The sequence below is a fragment of the Pararge aegeria genome, chromosome 7 (genome assembly GCF_905163445.1).
Source record: "Pararge aegeria chromosome 7, ilParAegt1.1, whole genome shotgun sequence".
Lineage (NCBI taxonomy): Eukaryota > Metazoa > Arthropoda > Insecta > Lepidoptera > Nymphalidae > Pararge > Pararge aegeria.
The window spans coordinates 17,554,409-17,576,397 of record NC_053186.1 but is presented as its reverse complement, the minus strand read 5'-3'; the positions used below and the strand labels follow the sequence as shown (position 1 = coordinate 17,576,397).

Sequence of the window (21,989 nt, the reverse complement as noted above, 5' to 3'; positions counted from 1 at the left end):
AAAACAAAAATGGATAAATTTAAGTATGAGGAAAATATAAGATTTAAGAATGAAGACTCCGCACTGAAATTTGATGAGTAGGTTAACCCCCTATTACGTGGGCAGACGTCATCTCGCCGAGTAACACTACGTATAAGCTCGTGTCATGAAACAGCATTAGACTATGCAGTTTGATTAACCAGCATGAACAGCTATTAATGATTCTCTCTTATGGCTTCTCGAAATCAGCAGTGTTCCATAGGATACATTGCAGTGGTTCTGCAACACATACCCTTTTATTATACAGAGGTAAGTATAAATAAGAGACAGGTATTATGCTTATATACACTTTTATAGCGGTAATAACCCAGTGTTTAGGACTTTGGCTTTACTATCAGGGTACCGAGTTCGAATACCTGAACGCATCGCTTGCTTTGTTAATTCTAAAACGCACGAGTTTTAATTAATTAAAATATCACTTGCTTCAAGGGTGAAGGAAAACATTGTTTGGAAATAAGGCAAGTCTGAGAGTTTTCCATAATGTTCTCAAATGCCGTGTGAAGTCCACCAATCCGCACCAAACCCTTTTCATCGTGGGAGGAGACCCGTGCCTTGTAGAGGGCCCGTGTTTTGTACGCTGCTCAACCATTGTGTTGGTCAATAAAAACGTTAAGAGAAGTCTACCAGTGTCTATCAGGGATATGAATTAGTTTTGGATTACATGAACTCATCATTTTGTGAACAGAGTTACATAATACGTGATTTCAGAGACATAATGGTTCACAGGTACGTAGGTATAAAATGGGCTTCATTAACGAAAATTCCGCCAACAACAGTTGCGCATAAGCACTCCCATCTCGCGACATAAGCACCGGGTACTCGGTTATTATATAATTATTCATCTCAACAATCAGTCGTAAAAACTGGTCGCAGTCTGCGGCCCGGCCGGTGCGGCAGGTTTTATAACTTTCCCCGTACCTGCTCATGTGTTGACGCAAGGTGCTGCAAGTGATTCTTGTGCACGTAATGTCTCTCCCACATCACCTGACCGTTACTACACACTAATTTTACTTAACTCGTCGAAACTAAACAATCTTTTCATTAAATTTTTGGGTAAAGTATTTTATGAAATATAAAAAAACAAGTGTAGGTATATTTAAAAAAGGCAGCTCTAACCACTTGACGGATCGGGCTGAAAGTTTGCACACAAATAGTTATTACAATGTAGGAATCCGCTAAGAAAGGATATTTGAAAATTCCAACCCTGAATGGGGGATAAATTTGTATAAAATCCTTCATTTATCAATTCATTTTTCAAATTAATTCCATGAAACTTTGATTTTAGGTTTTCGATTAAAAATAAAGAAATACGTGTTTCACATATTTTTAAAATTCCAACTCCAAAGGTATCAAACAGCGGATGAAAATTTATATTAAAGTTTCTGATTTTTTAAGTAATTTACCACTACAAGTTAGCCCCTGACTGTTATCTCACCTGCTGGTAAGTGATGATGCAGTCAGCGACGGTAACAGGCTAACCTATATGACAGTTATATTAAACCCATAACCCTTATGGGTTTCTACGCGACGCTAACCAAACCAGAACGAATTCGAAATTATAAATTCACAAATTTTCCCTGGCGGAGATCGTACCCGGGACCTCCCACTTAAAACCATAGCGCTTGCCGCTGCACCATGAAGGTCGTCAAAAAGCAATTACCAATACCTAGTATACTCAGTAATAATTTATTTAATTCGAAATACTTTGTTGTAATTGTATAAACAGATCACAGCGCAGGGCGAACGTCAGCGCTCAGTTTACGTGACACAATCAATACCTACGCAATCGAACTATAAATAACTTTCGGTTTTACAGACGCAACATGCATGCATGTTAACGCACTTTCGGCACATCGACGACCCTATCTGTATCGTATCGAATTCACTACGCGTATTGAATTGCCGATTAAAGTAGAGCTTAGTACACACGAGCAGTGAACAGTGCGGTGTCCTGGGTTCCATCTCTAGCTGAAGCGATTTGAGAATTTATAACTTCTGAATTTTCTCCGGTCTGATCTGCCCACCCAACCGTCAAAGAAGTGCCCCTGTTTTTTTTTTATATCACGCGAAAACGCGAATATGAATCTGCCATTTTGGATAGTAATTTGGATATAAATTCTAGGAAAAGATGAACCAGTACCAATGCATTCATTGACAAAATCATAACACCATTGTTTCCATGTAAATGACCATAATAGCTATATTATGAACTACTTAGCTGTTGCCCGCGACTTCGTCCGCGATTATACCGAGTTATTAAAAACCCTTTAGTATCCTACGACCGTCTTCAGCTGATGAAGATATTTTAAACGCTCAAGCCATGCATAATGATGGCCGATTGGCGCTGTAGAAAAAACCCCCGATTTTGAAACATTCTTAATCGTTGCTATCCTCTTATTGATCTTAGCGTGATGTTATTATATAGCCTGTAGCATTCCTTGATAAATGTCCTTATCCAACAAAAGAGCTGAAAGAATTTATCAAATAGGATAGTAGGAGTTTTTGAGACCATCGCGTTCAAGTAAACAAACAAACTCTCCAGCTTTATATATCAGTATAGGTAAAAAAATATTCATCAGTCATCTTAGTACCCATAACACAAGCTACGCTTACTTTGGGGCTAGATGGCGATGTGTGTATTGTAGTAGTATATTTGTTTATTTATTTATTATTTACTAGCTGTTGCCCGCGACTTCGTCTGCGTTTGATTTTGTTTTTTGATGTGGCAGTAAGAAGTATTCAGTATAGCTAAGCCTTAAATGAGGGGTTTGCTGCTGTCCACTGAGGAGTTCTGTCCTCTATCTCCAACTACAGTTTGGGCAAAATTAAACACATATTATAACCTCTACAGTACAAAAAAAAAATAAAAAAACCGGTTATAATTCGTCGTAGTTATGGTGTAAAATCGTCAAACACTCATCCCCTATCCCAAAGAAACCGAGCTTAATGTCGGAATAAAAGTATCCTATATTACTTCTAACACTTCTAAGAATATGTGTACAAAGTTTCATGAGGATCGGTTAAGTAGTTTTTGCTTTAAAGCGTAACAATCAAACTTAGATTGACATTTATAATATTAGTACGGATTTATAGATAGCAGACGAAGTTTTTTTTAAAACTCTGGGTAACCTGTTCCAGCCGCTTGTCTATTATAAATATCCATCTCGAGGATGGAAGCGGCACGTGGGCGAAATTTCATCAAAAACAGTTCAACCACTGCGCCGAGCGTACGTAACAAACAAACAGACGTACTCTTTACTCGACTTTAAGTGCTGTTGAACGCTACAATGATCACTGTTGTGTACACAGGCTAAGTGTTCCCAAATAACTTTCGATTTCGTTTTTAATGTATTATTCGAGACACAATCATTTACGCAAGCCGCTGTAAAAATTGCCGGGGCAAAATAAGATATGCTGTAGAATTTAAAATAAGCAGTACCTACTAGTAATTACTTACCTACTTAGCATTATTTTGGCGGAACTATACGATTAAGTTGACTTCTGTTTAGTCTAAATAAATAAATATACTACGACAATACAAACATCGCCATCTAGTCCCAAAGTAAGCGGTATTGGTACTAGGATAACTGATGAATAATTTTATAAATACTTATAATATATAGATAAACACCCAGACACTGAAAAACATTCATGTCACAAACATTGGCCAGTTGTGGGAATCGAACCCACGGCCTTGGACTCAGAAAGCAGGGTCGCTGCCCACTGCGCCAATCGGTCGCCTAAGTATAACTATAAAAACTTTTTTCGCATCACCCTACAGAACACATCACATAAAAAGCCTATAACAGTCCACCGCTGGACTGAAACGCTGGACACGCTGGTGATCGCAGTAGGTGGTAGTAGCACAGAGGATGCTGCTGCCCGCCCTCCATTAATTTCATTTGAACACATGCTCTCCAAAATACGCTCTCTATGCACTTTTGCTTCGATAATAAATCATCCGCAGATGTTGGAGTCAACCAGAAGAAAAACATAAGGTATGACATCACTTAGGTATGTGCTTATTTTGGTTAGATTTGAATTGATATTTAATTACTGCGAAGATTTCGTCTGCCCCAATATAATATAACTAGCTGTAGCCCGTGACTTCAGCAGCGTTTTTTTTCAGTAATAAAAATTCCCATATTCCCCCTGTAGGCCTAGACTCTGCACCTAACGCTAACTCTTGATGTTACCAAACACTATTACTTCCTTCGTCCTAACATAATCACCTCGCTGGCGTAGCGGTAAGCGGTATGGTCCCGGTATATATGTTGGAGGTCCCGGATTCGAAATCCAGCAGCAGGGCTAGCACGGGCAGGAGACAAAAATTACATCCCCCGATTATATCCCCTGACAAGGGTTATAATTAACTGGTGTGCCCACCTGCTAAAACACGGGAATAGTTATTACACGTATATTTTTTGAATAAATAATAATAATAATAAATAATAAATATACTACGACTATAATTGTCTCCTGCCCATTCTAGCCGTGCAGCTGGTTTTCGAATCCGGGACCTCCAACATATATGACCATACAGCTTACCGCTACGCCAGCGAGGTGATTATGTTAGGACGAAGTAAGTAATAGTGTTTGGTAACAGCAAGAGTTAGCGTTCGGTGCAGAGTTGCTAATCGTTGATGAGCTAAGTGCCGATAATCCGGTTATCACATCGCGAACCGTTATATAATATCGTACGTGCCTGCGACGCCACTGGTTAGCTGTATATTCGTTGGTTTTTTTAGATGGATGTGATCTAACAGCGCTGAGAGCTGGATAAATCATAACAGTTAAGCTTAGTACCTACTTATAGAAAGTCTTAAGAGATATTTCAATACGATTTACATGTCAATACATTTTTTATTAGCTCCACCAATCCGCACTGGGCCAGCGTGGTGGACTACGGCCTTAACCCCTTCTCATTCACATTGTGGGTGGAAACCCTTGCCCTGTTGTGGGCCGGTAATGGGTTGATATGATGATGATGACATTATTTGAGCCTACAAGCGGCGATAGCCTTCTGGGTAAGTACGGCTTTACAATCCTTATCCGTGAAGACTGAGTTTGAGTTTCGGAGTTATCATACTTTTAGTTAGTTGGTTGGTTAAGCTACATCGATATGTAGCTTAACCAACTAACTCTATTACTTTGCGCTGTCCCAACTAGCTTCTCCTAGTCAATATTGTTTTCAAACTTGTAAGAACCCTTACTTTTTTATATTATAAATGCGAAAGCATGTTTGTTTGTCCGTCGTTCACGCTCTAACTGAGCAACCAATCGACTCGACTTTTGGCATAGAGTCAGTTGAAAAAGACGGACAGTAACGTACATTCTATCCTAGAAAAACGAACGCTTCCCACGGGATTTGCAAAAACCGTAAAAAACGCGGACGAAAGAGCGCGGGCAAACAGCTAGTCAATTCCCATAAAATGTATCCAACATCAGATACCTAGTACCGTACAAGTAAGATAGCGTAGTTAAGATAAAATTATCACCGTATATTATTACCTTTAAACGCAATCCAGATAAGGAAACGCGAGATAGTGCGACGTTGTGATAAGCATGATTACATCCACGAGAAGTGGCGAGTTCTGTCACGTAATGAACAACAAAGTGGTTTCAACGATCTCTCGAGAGATATGCCAACTAGAAATGAGGACTGTAAGTGCTTGGTTAAAATACGATTCCAGTTTAAATAAATACATAGTAAAAATACTACGACAACAGTTTTCGGTGTCTAGGTTTTTATCTGCATTTATTTTTAATTAATTTTTTGAAAGAAATATATACATTTTTAAATAAACATAATAAAACATCTGTTAAGGCGTAAAAAAAACCCAAATCAATAATAATATTTTAAGTATTAATGTATATTATTCAGTCACCTTAGTACCTATAACACAAGCTACGATTACTTATGGGGCTGAATGGCTATGTGTCTAGGTAGTTGTTGTAATATATTAACAATTTTTTAAACTTAAAACTAAAGCTATGAGTGTTCCAATACAACATCACCGCGGTCACAGATTGTTCGATCTCCGCTACGTAGTTGGTACAAAGTGAAACAAAATTTCCAAGAAAGTACACTTCGTGAATCATCATATTACCAAAAAGTAGTTTATAGCAAATTTATGTGTTATACTGATTAAAATTACAGACTAGTTACAAGCATAAACACTAACTATCGCATTTATATTATAGTAGCGAAAGTAAAGCAATCTCCTTTATTTAATTAATGCCTGCATGTGGTTCACAAAAGAGTCGCAGAGAAAGTACCGAAATATAAATTTACGATCCAAACATCTCAACATTCTGCAGAATAAGCATTTTTATTTCTGAATTGTGACAAACAAAAGTAAAAAAAACACTTTTTCGTCAAGCTCGAAATGTATGTAAAAAGGAACATAACATAAGATCCAGTTATTTATAAAGCGAACAGCCGTGGCCTTATGATATAGGCAAAGATACGGTGTATAATTTCTTCTTTATCTTTAAGCTAAACAAACCTTGTAATAAATAACTGCCCCCACAATCGAATTGGTTCTGTTCCTAAAAGGATACTCCAAGTTCTGAACTAAAATTGCTAAAGTTTCTTTTAGTTATGTTATTATAGGTAATTATTATTCACTAATTATTAAAGGTTCATTCAGATAAACGCAAGGACGAGGAGCATCGAAGCGGATATCTAAAGTTTTATTTCATATTGTTGGATACTCCAAGTTATGAACTAAAATTGCTAAAGTTTCTTTTAGTTATGTTATTATAGGTAATTATTATTCACTAATTATTAAAGGTTCATTCAGATAAACGCAAGGACGAGGAGCATCGAAGCGGATATCTAAAGTTTTATTTCATATTGTTGGATACTCCAAGTTATGAACTAAAATTGCTAAAGTTTCTTTTAGTTATGTTATTATAGGTAATTATTATTCACTAATTATTAAAGGTTCATTCAGATAAACGCAAGGACGAGGAGCATCGAAGCGGATATCTAAAGTTTTATTTCATATTGTTGGATACTCCAAGTTATGAACTAAAATTGCTAAAGTTTCTTTTAGTTATGTTATTATAGGTAATTATTATTCACTAATTATTAAAGGTTCATTCAGATAAACGCAAGGACGAGGAGCATCGAAGCGGATATCTAAAGTTTTATTTCATATTGTTAACTATATTTATTATTTATAGTATACGCGCGCGTTCATTTTTTTTCTTTAATTTATTGAACCACAATCTAACCACATCTCTCCGACTAGCATTACATTCAATGCGGGCGTAGGTTTCGCATCTCCACAGTAAAAGTATGTCCAAGTCCTCAACTCTTTGGTAATGAAAGGCGGGTTCCATCAATAAACAACATGAATGTATTTCCGCCACTAAAAGAGACATCAAAGATATCGCATTACCGATTCCTTTCAAGGCATCACGGCTTGCATTATAAATTCAGGATTTAATAGCATTAATAATGGTTACTCGGGTTCACAGTGCTTTTAACGGGACGCTAACACGTGTACATTACAGAGATTAAGATAAGATAAATAGATATGTTACATATTGCCTATCAGACAGATATATGACTTTAAAGGCGTAAGGGTGCCTTTCCACTAGAGCTGTGTGATGTAACTAAGCATGTGAGCGATGTCAAGGCTACGAAACTATCTGACTGTTGGAACTTGCTTGGCGAAGTGGAGAGCGAACCTGCTTTCTGAGTCCAACGCTGTGGGTTCGATTCCCACTAGAAAATGTTTGTGTGATGAACATGAATATTTTTCAGTTTCTGTGTGATTCTCTATTATTATTATTTATATTATTCATAAAAATATTCATCAGTCATCTTGGTACCCATAACACAAGCTACGCTTACTTTGGAGCTATAAGTATATATAAATATAATATTTTCGTAGTTTATTTATATAAATCGTTTATCTCTATATATAAAAAAGAGAAAGTGTGTGGGTATGTTCTGTATAGGCTCCGAAACAGCTGCACCGATTTCAATGAAACTTTCAGGGAATCACCGGATTGACCTGGCGAGTAATCCTGTAAAGTTTGGTGACGATCGGAGCACTCCTATTTTTGAAATGTCAAACTGTCAAATACAGCTTTTATTTACTATAATGATATTCTATTGTTGGGTGTACAGGGTGTAGATAATGATCTTCACCCGCTCGAGAAGAGAATAGAAGAGAATGAATACGGGGAGAAATAAATGATTTAATAAATTATGAGACTTAAATTAAAAATTTAATGATGTAAGTTTATTGTTTAAATAAAATAAAGCAAAATCTAGCCCCGCGAAGCGGGCTGGGTACGCTAGTATTACATAAAATGTTTGCTAATTGGTGTCCCTAGCTCATATACATAAGTCAGTCTACATGGAAATTTCCTTTGAGAACGAAGTTTGGACGTAGATTTTACCTGTTTGCTGGACCATTCCTCTATACGAAGGTAAACAGAATACTAAAAATTGTAGAAATGTCACGATATAAATGTAAAAAAAACACTTGATAAATGGTTAATTGAATCAAGCTACGGAGAAACAGATAAAATGCTTACAATATTAGAATAAATATATGCATTAGTTACGGTCTATTACAAATCCCGTAGGAAACGTTTGTTTCCCGAGGATAAAAAGTAGCATACTTACCTCTCCGTACTTACCACTAACTCTATGCCAAAAATCTAGTTGAATGATTGCTTAGTTAGGGCGTTAAGGAAGGACAAACAAACAGAAATACTTACTTTCGCATTTATAGTAAAGGCTAGTAGGCAGTGGCGTGCAGTGGCGTGCACTTCGTACATTCACAAAAGCACTGCATACCCTATAATTTATATATAACTCGTATAGTTGGGGGATTTTTGGCGTTTTTGGCAATCTTACCACTGTATGCATACCCTGTTGAAAAGCCCAGTGCACGCCACCGGTGGCGTGTATAGATATGCACAGGTTATCCAGATGATATAAAATTAGGAAATTCTCCAATACGAGTTAAAAACACTTAAGGGTAGGCTTTTTATAATTCTTACAATGCCTATCCTTAAGTTTTTAAAAACTCATACAGGAGACTTTCTTAATTTTAAAACATCTGCATACCCTGTGCATACCCTCTATGCACGCCACTGTTATTAAGGATTCTACTATAACATCGCTGCTAGCGGTCGTGATATATTCTCACAACTAAAGTTCCCCGTTCATAAGAATAGTACGGTTATGATTAGGTTTATATGTAGTTATGGTTAAAATTTACTGCGTATTCGCTAATTATATCTAATATAATACATTTTCGTGGTTAGCGGTATTTATCAGTTACGCTAACTGAACACTTATTATACGCTAATATAGCTTCTTTATTCAAATTGGACTATTACAGGCTTTTACATAGAGATCTTAAATTTTTATTCCATTATATTAAGTGTAACGATTCTAACCTACTCGGTAAATAAACAATATTTTTAAAGAACGTAATATCTAGAGAAAATCGGAACTCATCATTTTATTTCGTAACCAAATCCGATCAAACCCGGCTCAGTAAATAAGTTTCGAACCTGGCTCTATAATTAAGTTTAGCGACGTACTAAAACATAGCATTATAAAATAAATACATTTTATTAGTTTAATTGTTCATATATATGCATTAGGCCCGTCACAATCTAACTTGTTTCTAGTCCGAGATCGGGTAAGAGTCCACCGTTGAGCTTCGTCTGTTGGGGCTCGCAACTAACATTATTTCAATAAGAGATAATGGTACCATTAAGACTTCTTCCTGTACTAAGAGGAAGGAGTGATACATAGTGAATCCACTATGCCGTTTAACGGAGATATGAATGCCTGAAGTAGGGAGATGAAGTTGAATATGCTATGATGTATTGATCGAAGGAGACATGATGTTGAAAAATAGTGGTTACCTATTTTTATGCCATTTAAAGAAATCTGGTCTTGTGAACTCGTTGCTTTTGACGCTCTAAAAGTCTTGAGTAATTATGGGACAACAAGGGGTCTTAGCCTCTGGGTGATCATGTGCCAGTATTATTTAAGAAATTATGAAACCTCACGGAGAGATAGGGACCCAGTTGGTTTGGTTGGTTTGTTGGACCCAGTTACGTAAGCTGACTTGGACTACATTCGTAATTCTATTTCAAACTAAAGATGTCAGTGTTATCTTATGCGCCTAGATTCAGAAGAAGAGGAATATACACACCATCCCAAAGTGTTATAACAGGTTTAAATGACCCTTTGGGATGGTGTTTATCGTCTCACCATCCATCTAGTTAGAGCAATTCTTCTAATATTATAAATGTGAGAGTGTGGATGTTTGTTACTCAATCACGTCGCAAGGATTGAACCGATTTGGCTGAAATTTGTTACAGAGATAGATTGTAGTCTGGGATAGTTCATAGGCTACTAATTCATATAATGCTAACTGATAAAATTTTATGTAATACTTTTTGTCATAATGTGATTGTTTGATTATCTGTTTCGTAAAAAGTTATTTGGAAATATATCACGAAGTACATATATGGCACAAAAAAGTTTGCTCCTTGCAACTACTTATCCGTGACGATGGTATTTGATGTGAATTTTCGGAATGCCTAGCATTCTCGTTAGTGATAACGGCACAGAATCCAAAGTACCTATAACTCTTAATAAAAATAAAAGTATCATACCTTTCTCTATAAGGTCATTCCATTTTTTCGCCCACCCTCTCAGGCTTTTAGCGTAAGTTTTCTCTATGTCGGCCCTCTCCTGGACCAGAGCTTGGAGCTCGCTGCACAGCCGGTGGCCGTCGTCTACGCGACGCGTGGTACGCTTGTAGTTGCCGGGCTCCCAGAACGAGTCCGACGTCACTGTCAGCAACGCCTGCTCGTCGCTGTGATGCGACATGGCGGTGCGACACTCACACACCGCCCCTCTGTTGACAAAGATAAACGTAAATCAATAATAAAGTCAGAAACATTATGTGAAACACAATGGAAACATTCACGCCATTAAAGCTGGAACAGTATAAGAATCAACTGAAATCTCAGGCCACATCTCATGAAATCTCATCGACTCAAAAGTGAGTTTGAAGGATCGCTGAAATGAAAAGCATAGCTGTATTCAGCTCATACCATGAATATTATGGTGTTATTGCACGTGGAAGCCGAATGTAAACGGAATTTAAAACACAAGATCGAATTGATTTTGATTTTTGCTTTCATCTTCAGTTTTATAAAAACAGTTTTATGAAACAAAGACTAATAAACTTAAAATAGTTAATTCTCAGATATATATGAGACTATGAGACTGCATGGCTCATAACCGTTGTCTTTTTAAATTATTAAGTCGTTGTCACTCAATTATTATCTCGTTTCTTAACATTTATTCATTGTGAAGTCAATATCTCCTGAGGACGCGCCGGTTTCGGAGCGAAACGTGCGTAAAGGCTACATTGCCGAAGTCCGGTTTGGTATAAGGATTAAAGAAATCACAAATTACACGATACAGATTCTCCTGCTTTTCGCAGAGTATAGCCTACTTTTCATAATAAGTCGTTGTCGTCTTAATTAACCAAAATTACTGTAAATTTACGTAAGCATTACGATTTTTCCTACATTTACTGTGACAAATGTTTTTTCGTATAACCTAACCTAACCCCACAAAATTGGCGTGCACTCCATAAATGCGCAAAAGCACTGCTTACACTAAAATTTATATATATATTATAACTCTAACTAATATAAAGGAGTAGGATTTTTGCCATTTTATGCAATTTTCCTGCCGTATGCATACCCTGGTAAGAAGTACCCATTAGTGCACGCCACTGCTGATATATACCGGAGGCGAATATAACCGATTCCTCATTCGTAATTAAGTTCTAATATATCAACAATAAAATACTCTAATGCTCTAATAGGTACTTAATCATGAAAGTAACATTATAATCGGCCTATCAAGAATCACGCAATCTCAAAATCAAGCAGCACTTATTCATCGTATGATTCTGAATATAACTACTGCTTAACCTGTATTATTTAATACGAAATGTGTAAGATGTGATGTAAGTTTATTTCCACTCGGGCTTAGGTTGAGAACTGTAATGATAGTAATTATTTTGCAATTTATATAGGCACGCGCAAAGGTTTTAGTCTCATTGCGTTAGAGGAATGTGTGAACCTGTTGGTGAGAGACCTAAGGGTGAGATAAATAATGCTTACTAATATCATACAACGTGTAATTGAATTACGAAATACTGTTTAAGGGTGCATAAGTATATTTCATAGCGAATCACCCTGTAAAAATATTAAAGAAAAAGAAGCATATTTATTCTTACATACAAACTTATTTGAAACATTCTAAGTGTTTATTTATGACAACCCCATGAGGGGATAAAAGACCTACACGTGCATAGTACCAACGCTACACAGCGCGTTTAAATAAAAGAGACACGAGTTACTCGTACTTGATTTTAATTTTGCATGTGATGTTGCAGCTGTATATGATTTCATTCAGTATAAACTATGGCAGTGGTTTACTCAAAAACTACTAGAGTTACGATTTCACAGTTAAGTGTCAGAAGTAAGTTAAGTATTATTTCGGTTTTCATTTAGACGTTGCATTTGCGAAAGTGAACTAAACAACGAATCATTTTGATTTTTGGCTTAGAGTTATTTGAAAGGACGTAGAAAAACGTGGGCACCAGACAGTCGATAATAATATGGCTAAGCCACCAGCAGTATCTCAAATGAACTTTCGACTTCAAATAAAGAATGAAAAAGCATCTTCTAGATAAACGCACTCCATCTGTGTCTAGTTTATCACATAACGTCAGGGAAAAATGGAAAAAGGAAGCCATTCTGAGCTATCCAGTGCTCAATAGGAAATAATCAAAAAACGGTAGGTAAGTGCAAACAATGTAAACATTTTAAAACTGTCTGTTTTGTTGATTACAATACGGTGACCTTGATCTATAGATGAATGAAGTTTTTATCTCTCACGATCTATTGACAAACCGTTTCGTGTGGAGAGGATTTTTTTATACAATTTTAAACATTTCGCGCGTTCAGTCATATCTATGAAACGCAAAGGTTGTAGAAACTTTTGAGGCATTTCAGTTTTTTTTATAAACAAAACTTAAATGTCTATTAAGCTATTATCCACTTTAATGTTACAAGGGGAGGTCCAAAAGTTCGTGGAATGGAAGAGTTTAAAATTAAATGAAACAACAAAACTATTTTTCCATTTCAATATAATCACCCTGAAGTTGAATACATTTATTAGATCTATGAATTAACTTCTCTAAACCGTCGTAAAAATATTTTTTATTTTTGCCGCAAAATTGCCTCCTTTACTTCATTGTCGTCGGAAAATTAAAGTCTCAATCAAACAAACAGAGCAGTTTTGACAAAGCCTGCCAACTATTTGAGCGTACGACCAATAACACGTCGCCACAGATTAGCAACTGTCAGAATAGCTACCTATCAAGGTAATCCGTAAGATCGCATTCAAGAGCTACCTTGTCATCATATAATAATGATAAACATTTGTACCTATTTGTTGCGAATGATTAAAAAATTCCATTCCATTGATTCACAATACCCGCAGCGCAGTAATGAAGTAGGTATACACTATAGGTATGTGATGTAATGTGTGAATCCGTGAATGACGTAAACCACGCCTCGCGGTAGAAGTGAAGCGATTAAGTTGTAGTACTTTAAATACCAACATAATAACTGTTTTACGTACTACTATTCATTTCACTACCCGTGCCTCGTTATCTTCGGAAAATCTTTACAATGCGAAGAATTAAATGAAATGGATGTGTATCTTTGTGATTTGGAAAAAAAACAGAGAACTGATAATATTGGATAGAAATAGGCATTACTTTATAGAAGTCTATGAGAAAAAAATTGGCATTTGAAAACCAACCGTCACTACAAAGAACGCTCAAATATTGCAAAGAAGGTACTTCGCAATAACTGAGCTTTGTTACTAATTAAATACATCTCCGGATATCTATTGCGATATATCGGAAACAAAACATTGTATATTATCAAAATTAAGCTTAATTTGCTATACTCCGCGAAAAGCAGGAGAATCTGTGTGGTGTAATTTATAATTTCCCCAATCCTTATACCCCACACCAAACAGATCCTCGGCAATATACCCTCTACGCACGTTTCGCTCCGAAACCGGAGCATCATCAGGAGATGTTGACTTTACAATGAATAATTGTTAAGTGAAAAATTCGCCAAATGTGTCGCCTTTTATACCTTTCTGACCCCCACCTAATCTATCTAAGCCCCTCCCACCTCATTAGTGCCTCTGAATATGTTCAATAGAGGTGAAGTTGATAAATTTATTTGTTCGTTTAGTAATTCGAACCTCCCATTCCTATGTTTAATAATTTCTAATTGTTCCCTCAAATCAAGTTTCAACCCTTTGTCGCAAGCATGTAATATTTCGTATGAATGATTACTGGTTACGTTATGTCCACTGTCTAAAAGATGTTTTGCAAAATGAGATTTTTCAGGATGGTTATGATTGAAGGCTGCCATATGCTCTTTGTAACGTGTTTCAAATTTACGTCCGGTCTGACCCACATATGTGGCGTGGCATTCAGAACATTGGAGTTTATATACCCCTGATCTGTGCTTATTGTCCAATCTGTCCTTACCGTTACAAATAGCTCTCAGTTGGTTATTTGTTCTAAAAGCCACATGAACTCCATGTGATCTAAGTATCTTTGCTACACGCTCTGATATAGATCCGAAGTAAGTCAGACTGGTCTTATACCTATTCAATAGGTATAAGACCAATCTTCGGATCTATATCTTATACCTATTGAATAGGTATAAGACCAGTCTGACTTACTTCGGATCTATATCAGAGCGTGTAGCAAAGATACTTAGATCACATGGAGTTCATGTGGCTTTTAGAACAAATAACCAACTGAGAGCTATTTGTAACGGTAAGGACAGATTGGACAATAAGCACAGATCAGGGGTATATAAACTCCAATGTTCTGAATGCCACGCCACATATGTGGGTCAGACCGGACGTAAATTTGAAACACGTTACAAAGAGCATATGGCATCCTTCAATCATAACCATCCTGAAAAATCTCATTTTGCAAAACATCTTTTAACGTAACCAGTAATCATTCATACGAAATATTACATGCTTGCGACAAAGGGTTGAAACTTGATTTGAGGGAACAATTAGAAATTATTAAACATAGGAATGGGAGGTTCGAATTACTAAACGAACAAATAAATTTATCAACTTCACCTCTATTGAACATATTCAGAGGCACTAATGAGGTGGGAGGGGCTTAGATAGATTAGGTGGGGGTCAGAAAGGTATAAAAGGCGACACATTTGGCGAATTTTTCACTTAACAATTATTCATTGTAAAGTCAACATCTCCTGATGATGCTCCGGTTTCGGAGCGAAACGTGCGTAGAGGGTATATTGCCGAGGATCTGTTTGGTGTGGGGTATAAGGATTGGGGAAATTATAAATTACACCACACAGATTCTCCTGCTTTTCGCGGAGTATAGCAAATTAAGCTTAATTTTGATAATATATCATGGATTTCCGCAAAGTAACGCCTGCTTCTATCCAATATAACAAAACATTGTATAACCAACAATGATACGTTCTAAAACATAATTGAAATCTTTAGGGAGTATTTTTATAAGAAATTTTAAATTTTCAAAAATGTGTACCCATTTGTATTATATACTAGCTGTTGCCTGCGACTTCGTCTGCGTTTGCTTTTGTTTTTTGATGTGGCATTAAATTTAGTTGTAGATCTAAATAAATTTAAAGTATGCAGTATCGCTAGGCCTTAAGTGAGGGGTTTGCTGCTGTCCGCTGAGGAGTTCTGTCCTCTATCTCTAACCACAGTTTGGGCAGAATAAAACACATATTATAGCCTCTATAGTACAAAAATATTTATTTAAATTGGTTATAATTTGTCAGAGTTATGGTGTAAAATCGTCAAACACTCATCCCCTCTCACAAACGAACCGAGCTTAATGTCGGTATAAAAAGTACCCTATATTACTTCTAACACTTCTAAGAATATGTGTACAAAGTTTCATGAGGATCGGATAAGTAGTTTTTGCGTGAAAACGTAACAAACAAAATTACATTGACATTTGTAATATTAGTAGGGATAGTAGGGATAGGGATAGGGATATATGAAAATAAATAACCAAAATTAAAAATTAAAGTGGCTAATACAAATAACCGTGAATTTTTCGGTGTGTGTTGTGATACACAAGTCGTGTGCGAATTGGACACTCGGAACTAGCCGGTTTTTTTTTTGTCCGCCTTGCAGGGCCATTCTTTGGAACGGCCGTGTTTATTCTGACGTTTCTTACGTAGGCAGTAAGAGGATTTTGCAAGGGGTCTTCAAAAAAACTTTATACAATGGGTAACGGTTAAAGCAGGTGACCGACTTTAGCAGCTGTTCGTAATTTTTTTCGCTGGTGGCCGGGGGGGGCGAGTTCGAATCCCAGCACGCACCTCTAACTTTTCTTTATGTGTATAAAAGTTAGGCGTATCGAGCGTCTTAAGCAAATAAAATATCACTTGCTTCAACGGTGAAGGAAAACATCGAGAGGAACCTGTATACCTGAGAGTTATCATAATGTTCCCAAAGGTGTTAAGTGCTCCAATCTGCAATGGGCCAACGTGGTGGACTACGGTCTTAACCCCTCCTCATTGTGGGAGGATACCCGTGCCCTGTAGTGGGCCATTACGTGGGCTGTGTAGTGGATAGACATAATTATCCCCATATACTATAACCCCATTGATCATTTTAAATTTTCCATAGTGTGACCTTTTTCGAAATTTCGTGTTAAATTACATTCATAGTTCTTACCCCAGGTACTGCAAGAAATGGTGCATCTTGCCTCTACATCTCCTTGCTTTACGACACTTCTTCAATTTCGCCATCACTGATTCACTTTAAACTGAACTCTCACTTCATAAAGCTAGAGGATTCACAAACACTTAACTATTTTATAACCACGCAATTAACGTAGCAAGTAAGTAACAATTTCCGTCGGAACTGTGGGATTCAATGTCTCTATCAGTCACACATGTAAGACTGTTTATGTGAAGGAAAGAAAGTAATTATGCGAATTCTGTTATACGCAAATCTCTGAACAAAACAAGGGTACAACCGAAAGATATAATTGACAGCAACAAGCAGATGTCCCCCCGTAAATGTCCTCCTAATTCTCCTCCTCAGGCCTCATTCGCCTGTAATAACACCGGCAACAACGCCCTTCATACCGGAACACAACATAGCAACAATGCTGCTTAGCGACAGATAAAAGCACGGCGGTTGCACTGTCCTGTCGCAAAAAGCTCTGCTACGAGTACCTACCTACTCCTAAAATTATGCCATAATACATAATACTCATCCAGCCACATAGTGAGATAGATTGATAAATATTAAGATTTAAATTCTGCTTTTTGAATTATAAAATTAAATGGAATAAAAATGTATTTGTTCACATATTAGATACAATAGCAGATAAGGCGGATAACTTCTGTTTAGTTTAAAACCTGTGCCAGAAGATCTCGCTCTTCCCTGACATAGCACATTTTTATGTCTATTTAATAATATAGCACATTTATTTATTTATTTATTTTTGACATGCAAATAATAGTAATAATAACAGTCGCTCCAAAAGGTTTATAGTTACGATGCTAATAGTGAGAAGAATGCCGCAGGCTGAGCAATCAGCATCACGCAATATTTACAGATTTTACTTATTTTGTGTGTTCGAGTGGGTCCCCGGATTAGAGATTAACAATTGAGCAAGTTAGGTGGCGCTGCGATTAGATTCCAGAATGTTGTTTATTTTCAGGACAGGACAACGTCCGCTGGGCCCGCTAGTCTAAACTGAACTGACAGTCCTTAAATCGTGCTACCCTTTGCCACTGGGAACGGAGTGAAAAGGGCAGCAATAATATGATTAGTCTTTTCAATTGAGTTTAAATCGTATAAGTAAAACTTTTTTTATACGATTGGTACGTACTTTGCGGTAGCTTTCTTTTTTATTGTATTTAATAATATATGGGTTCTTAATAAACAATAAATATAAATAAATATACTAAGACAATACACACATCGCCATCTAGTCCCAAAGTAAACGTAGCTTGTGTTATGGGTACTATGATAACTGTTGAATAATATACATAAATACTTTTAATATACAGATAACACGCGGACACTGAAAAACATTTATGTTCATCACACAAACATTTTAGATGTGGGTACAAACCCACGGCCTTTCGACTCAGAAAGCAGGGTCACTTCCCACTGGGCCAGTCGACCGTCAAGTAAAAAACTGAAATAAAAACGTAAACGTAGAGTTCCTGATGGACTATAACCTATATCATGGAAAATATATAAAATAAATCTGGAAGCTGTTCTAAGGTTAGGTAAATGCTATGTCCTATACGTCATCATTATCATCTTCATATCAACCCATTACCGGCTCCAAGGCAGGGCATCTCCTTCCACAATGAGAAGGGCTTCTATACCTAACAAAGCATCAAAAAGATTTTTTTTGACGTGACAACGTCTTATAATTCGATGGAGCCGGCTGCACGCACGAAAAAACATGACGCATGCGGCGTTACCTCGCACTGAGGCGTTCCATTCAAAGCTTGAAGTGCAAGCGAGAGCGCGGAACGAGCGACAAAGAGGCACAGTCGGCCTCCGCGTTCGACATCTGTCTCTCTCCTACTTAAGTGAGCGATGCGTCCGCGTGGACAGCTTCTATACAATAATACATTTACATGTTTTCGGCAAGGATGAAGTGCAGTGAAAAGTGAATGTGGTGTCAATTGTTTATAGCAACGATAATATCTATCAAACAAATAAACATAAAATTTTCTTTTGAAAAATGCAACCATTCCATCAGTATTTTCTTACGACGTTGTCACGTTCAACTATCGTCAGTAAGCCGACTTTACAGACAACCAATTTTTTTTATGTTAAGTTAACACACAAATAGGACGCCAAGCCCACACTTATGTATGGCATCTCAGTCATTTAAATCCCTTGATGTTTGGACGAGCTAACATTCGTAATATTTACGTGAAGATAGTTTACAGCACTTCATTACGGACGCTATGCGACGCCAGTAGGTACCTATTTAATCTAATTAAGATGCAACACAGACAATGAAGAGCGTACATGAGTCACGCTCGAGGAAGGAATGCATTCCTGTCATCTGTTAAATGATATAAATGCGAAAGTGTGTTGGTTTTTTTTGGCCCTTACTGTTTTTGGCAAAGAGTTAGTTGGAAGGGCATAGGCTTCTATTTATCCCTGGTTAAACAGTTACCACAGGAACAGTAAAAAACAGTAATAAACGGGCAAAAAGCAGTGGTGTGCACAGGGATTTTGACCAGGGTATGCATAAATAAAGAAGATGGCATAGCATTGAAAAATCCTTCCCCTTTATGAGTTATACAAAAATTTTTGGGGAATGCAGTGCTTTTGTGCATGTATAAAGTGCACTCGCTGGCAACAAGTAGATAGTAGATAAAATTTCTACTTAAACATGTTGATCGATTAGTAGTACATAGAAGTATACCGTATTTAATATATGTATACCCCTAATGTACACCTTATCAGGATGCAACTATTAAATAAAAATATAAAAATATGTTATTGAAATTTCAAAAATTCCTCTAACACTTATTATGAGTTCTTTGATAGTTTTTGTTATTTTATACAAATAGTGTAACTTCAGCCTACGCGTTTTTATAGTAACATTTAATGCTTCTTGATTTTAGCTTTGTTCTTGTCATTCGTGCGTATAAAATAATACTGACATAACCTTGTAACAGCGGAGAAAGAATTTAAACTAATGTCCTTTTTTCATCTATTTATCATTAAATTATATAAAAAAATGGGTTATTAGATATAATACTACTAGCTACTTGTATTTAGGAGTTTTTAATAACAATTATAATTCGTTAGTGTGAACGTTAAACTATAAGAATGGATCGGAAAGCGACGCCATTTCAAAGTTACACCGTCCATTCAAGACAATCACGGCCTGTCAGGAACGCAATCTTTAAACGGCCGAACTGCACACGTAATGCAAATAGCAAGCGTACAATATTGATGCCTAGACATACGTAAGCTGTCGCTGCTCATACCCATTCTAAGTACAACCTAACTTACATCTTTAGCAATCCGTGCTAATACGTATTTAATAATAAACTACATAAAACCGAGGCCATTGTAAGTGATGCAATATATTAATTTATCTTTGCATAATATATATCTTTAATATATCATTTAATTAATATATCTTTACATACTATATAACAAAGTAGCTCCCACTGTTTGTAAGGTTAGATCTTTTACACTACGCAACAGATTCGAATACAGTTTTCAGCAAAAGATAGAGTGGTTCGAGAGGAGACATATAAAACTATGTGGTAAACATGCCATACCTACTATAGTAGAGAAAATCAAAGAAATTCAAAGATTTGAAAAACAAACATACTTATTATTCTGCGCGCCTACATTTCAAACGCCGCGCTGGCTAAGTCATACGAGACAGGGTATATTAATATCCTGTAATGGAACTATATTTAAACACTCCGCCTCACATTAATATCTTAATTGCATCCGTGCGAAGTCGGAGCAGGTTGCTAGTACATAATAAATGGGATATTTTGTTTCCTAATAAATACATAAGTATATCACCCTCGAACCTTAGAAGTCCGAACCATAGAAACTTTTGCCCCTGTAATATCTTTTTTTATAATTAAATAACGACTTTTAATAGAAAAATTTGGAACTGCATAACTGGAGATTAAAGAAAACTATACAATGCGCTAAGAAATTTCTTCTAAGGAAAAGGATTTGCATTGCAAAGGAAGGCATTTTGATTCTTATAAAATTAGCGTAAGATTGCGTTAAATATTTATCGATTAATAGTTAAGTATTTCCGTTAAAATTGGTTAAACAGAATGGTACTCTCATGCTGTTGTGGATTTAACGCGTCCAATTAGAGTTGATTTACGGGCAAAATCGTGCTCCACTATCAAACGAACGCAGTTAAAAATGATGTAAGTATGTTTGAACAGATTACGTAATTATTAATCGCGTTTTTAACGCTTGCTCATATGATTCTCATTGAAAATGAGAACATTTTATAATGCTCCTGGACGATTTTACGTTACAATTGTGTGCCAAGTTACGCTCGCGTTACCTCGTAAAACTTCGTACATCACTTGTAAGTTGTAGACATACTATATGTTTCTGTATCTCCTTGGATCTCGAGGCAGATACGGGGCACTGGCATCAATATAGAAAAATAGAACTTCAACTCTCCATGCTACTTCAGTCCGGGTTGGCAGGCTATCACATAAATTTCAGCTACAAAAAATAATGCTACTAACTAGACGGATAATCTGATTGATGTAGAAAAAAGAATTTGAACATCGGTTCAAATTTAAACTCAAATCGGAAATCGAATTTTTGGAAGTCGGCTGACAGACACACAAAGTGTAGTTATACTTTGTGGTCACACATTAGACAAACCCAGACCGCGCATGCGCATTGCGCGCGCTCTAAGCTTCTTAGAACCGGTCAGACTTGTCTCAACGCTCAGTATCATTTCCCTTGGACTTGAATCTCGGAAACCGGAATAAACAATAAACGTGGCGTCTATTTTATCTTCGCTGTTAGTTACAAAACATCACAGACAAACAAAAAATTGCTTAACATAATATTACCTACAATGTCTATTTCTGTAATTCAAGTTTAATTTATTTCAATGGGCACCTATTTATAATTTGAACACAGTAATATGATAATTATTTGAACGCAGTAAAAGCAGTGTTAATATGTGTGTTGAAAAGTCTACCAATACGCTTTTACGACCTATGCGTTACGAGCTACGACCTAAACTCTT

The 21,989-nt window shown here is 36.6% G+C and overlaps 1 protein-coding gene across 4 annotated transcripts in view; it reads right to left on the bottom strand.

Moving 5' to 3' along the window:
• LOC120625468 (protein kinase C and casein kinase substrate in neurons protein 1) overlaps positions 1 to 21,989 on the bottom strand; it is a 145,609-nt gene that overhangs the window by 72,027 nt on the left and 51,593 nt on the right. For 3 of the 4 annotated variants that reach the window (XM_039892551.1, XM_039892553.1, XM_039892552.1), the window contains exon 3: positions 10,708 to 10,952. In XM_039892551.1, coding sequence (XP_039748485.1) covers positions 10,708 to 10,924 — 217 coding nt within the window. In that variant the 5' untranslated portion in view covers positions 10,925 to 10,952. Of the gene's footprint in view, positions 1 to 10,707; positions 10,953 to 21,989 lie in introns of those variants that run through there. The other variant, XM_039892554.1, reaches the window with a different exon arrangement.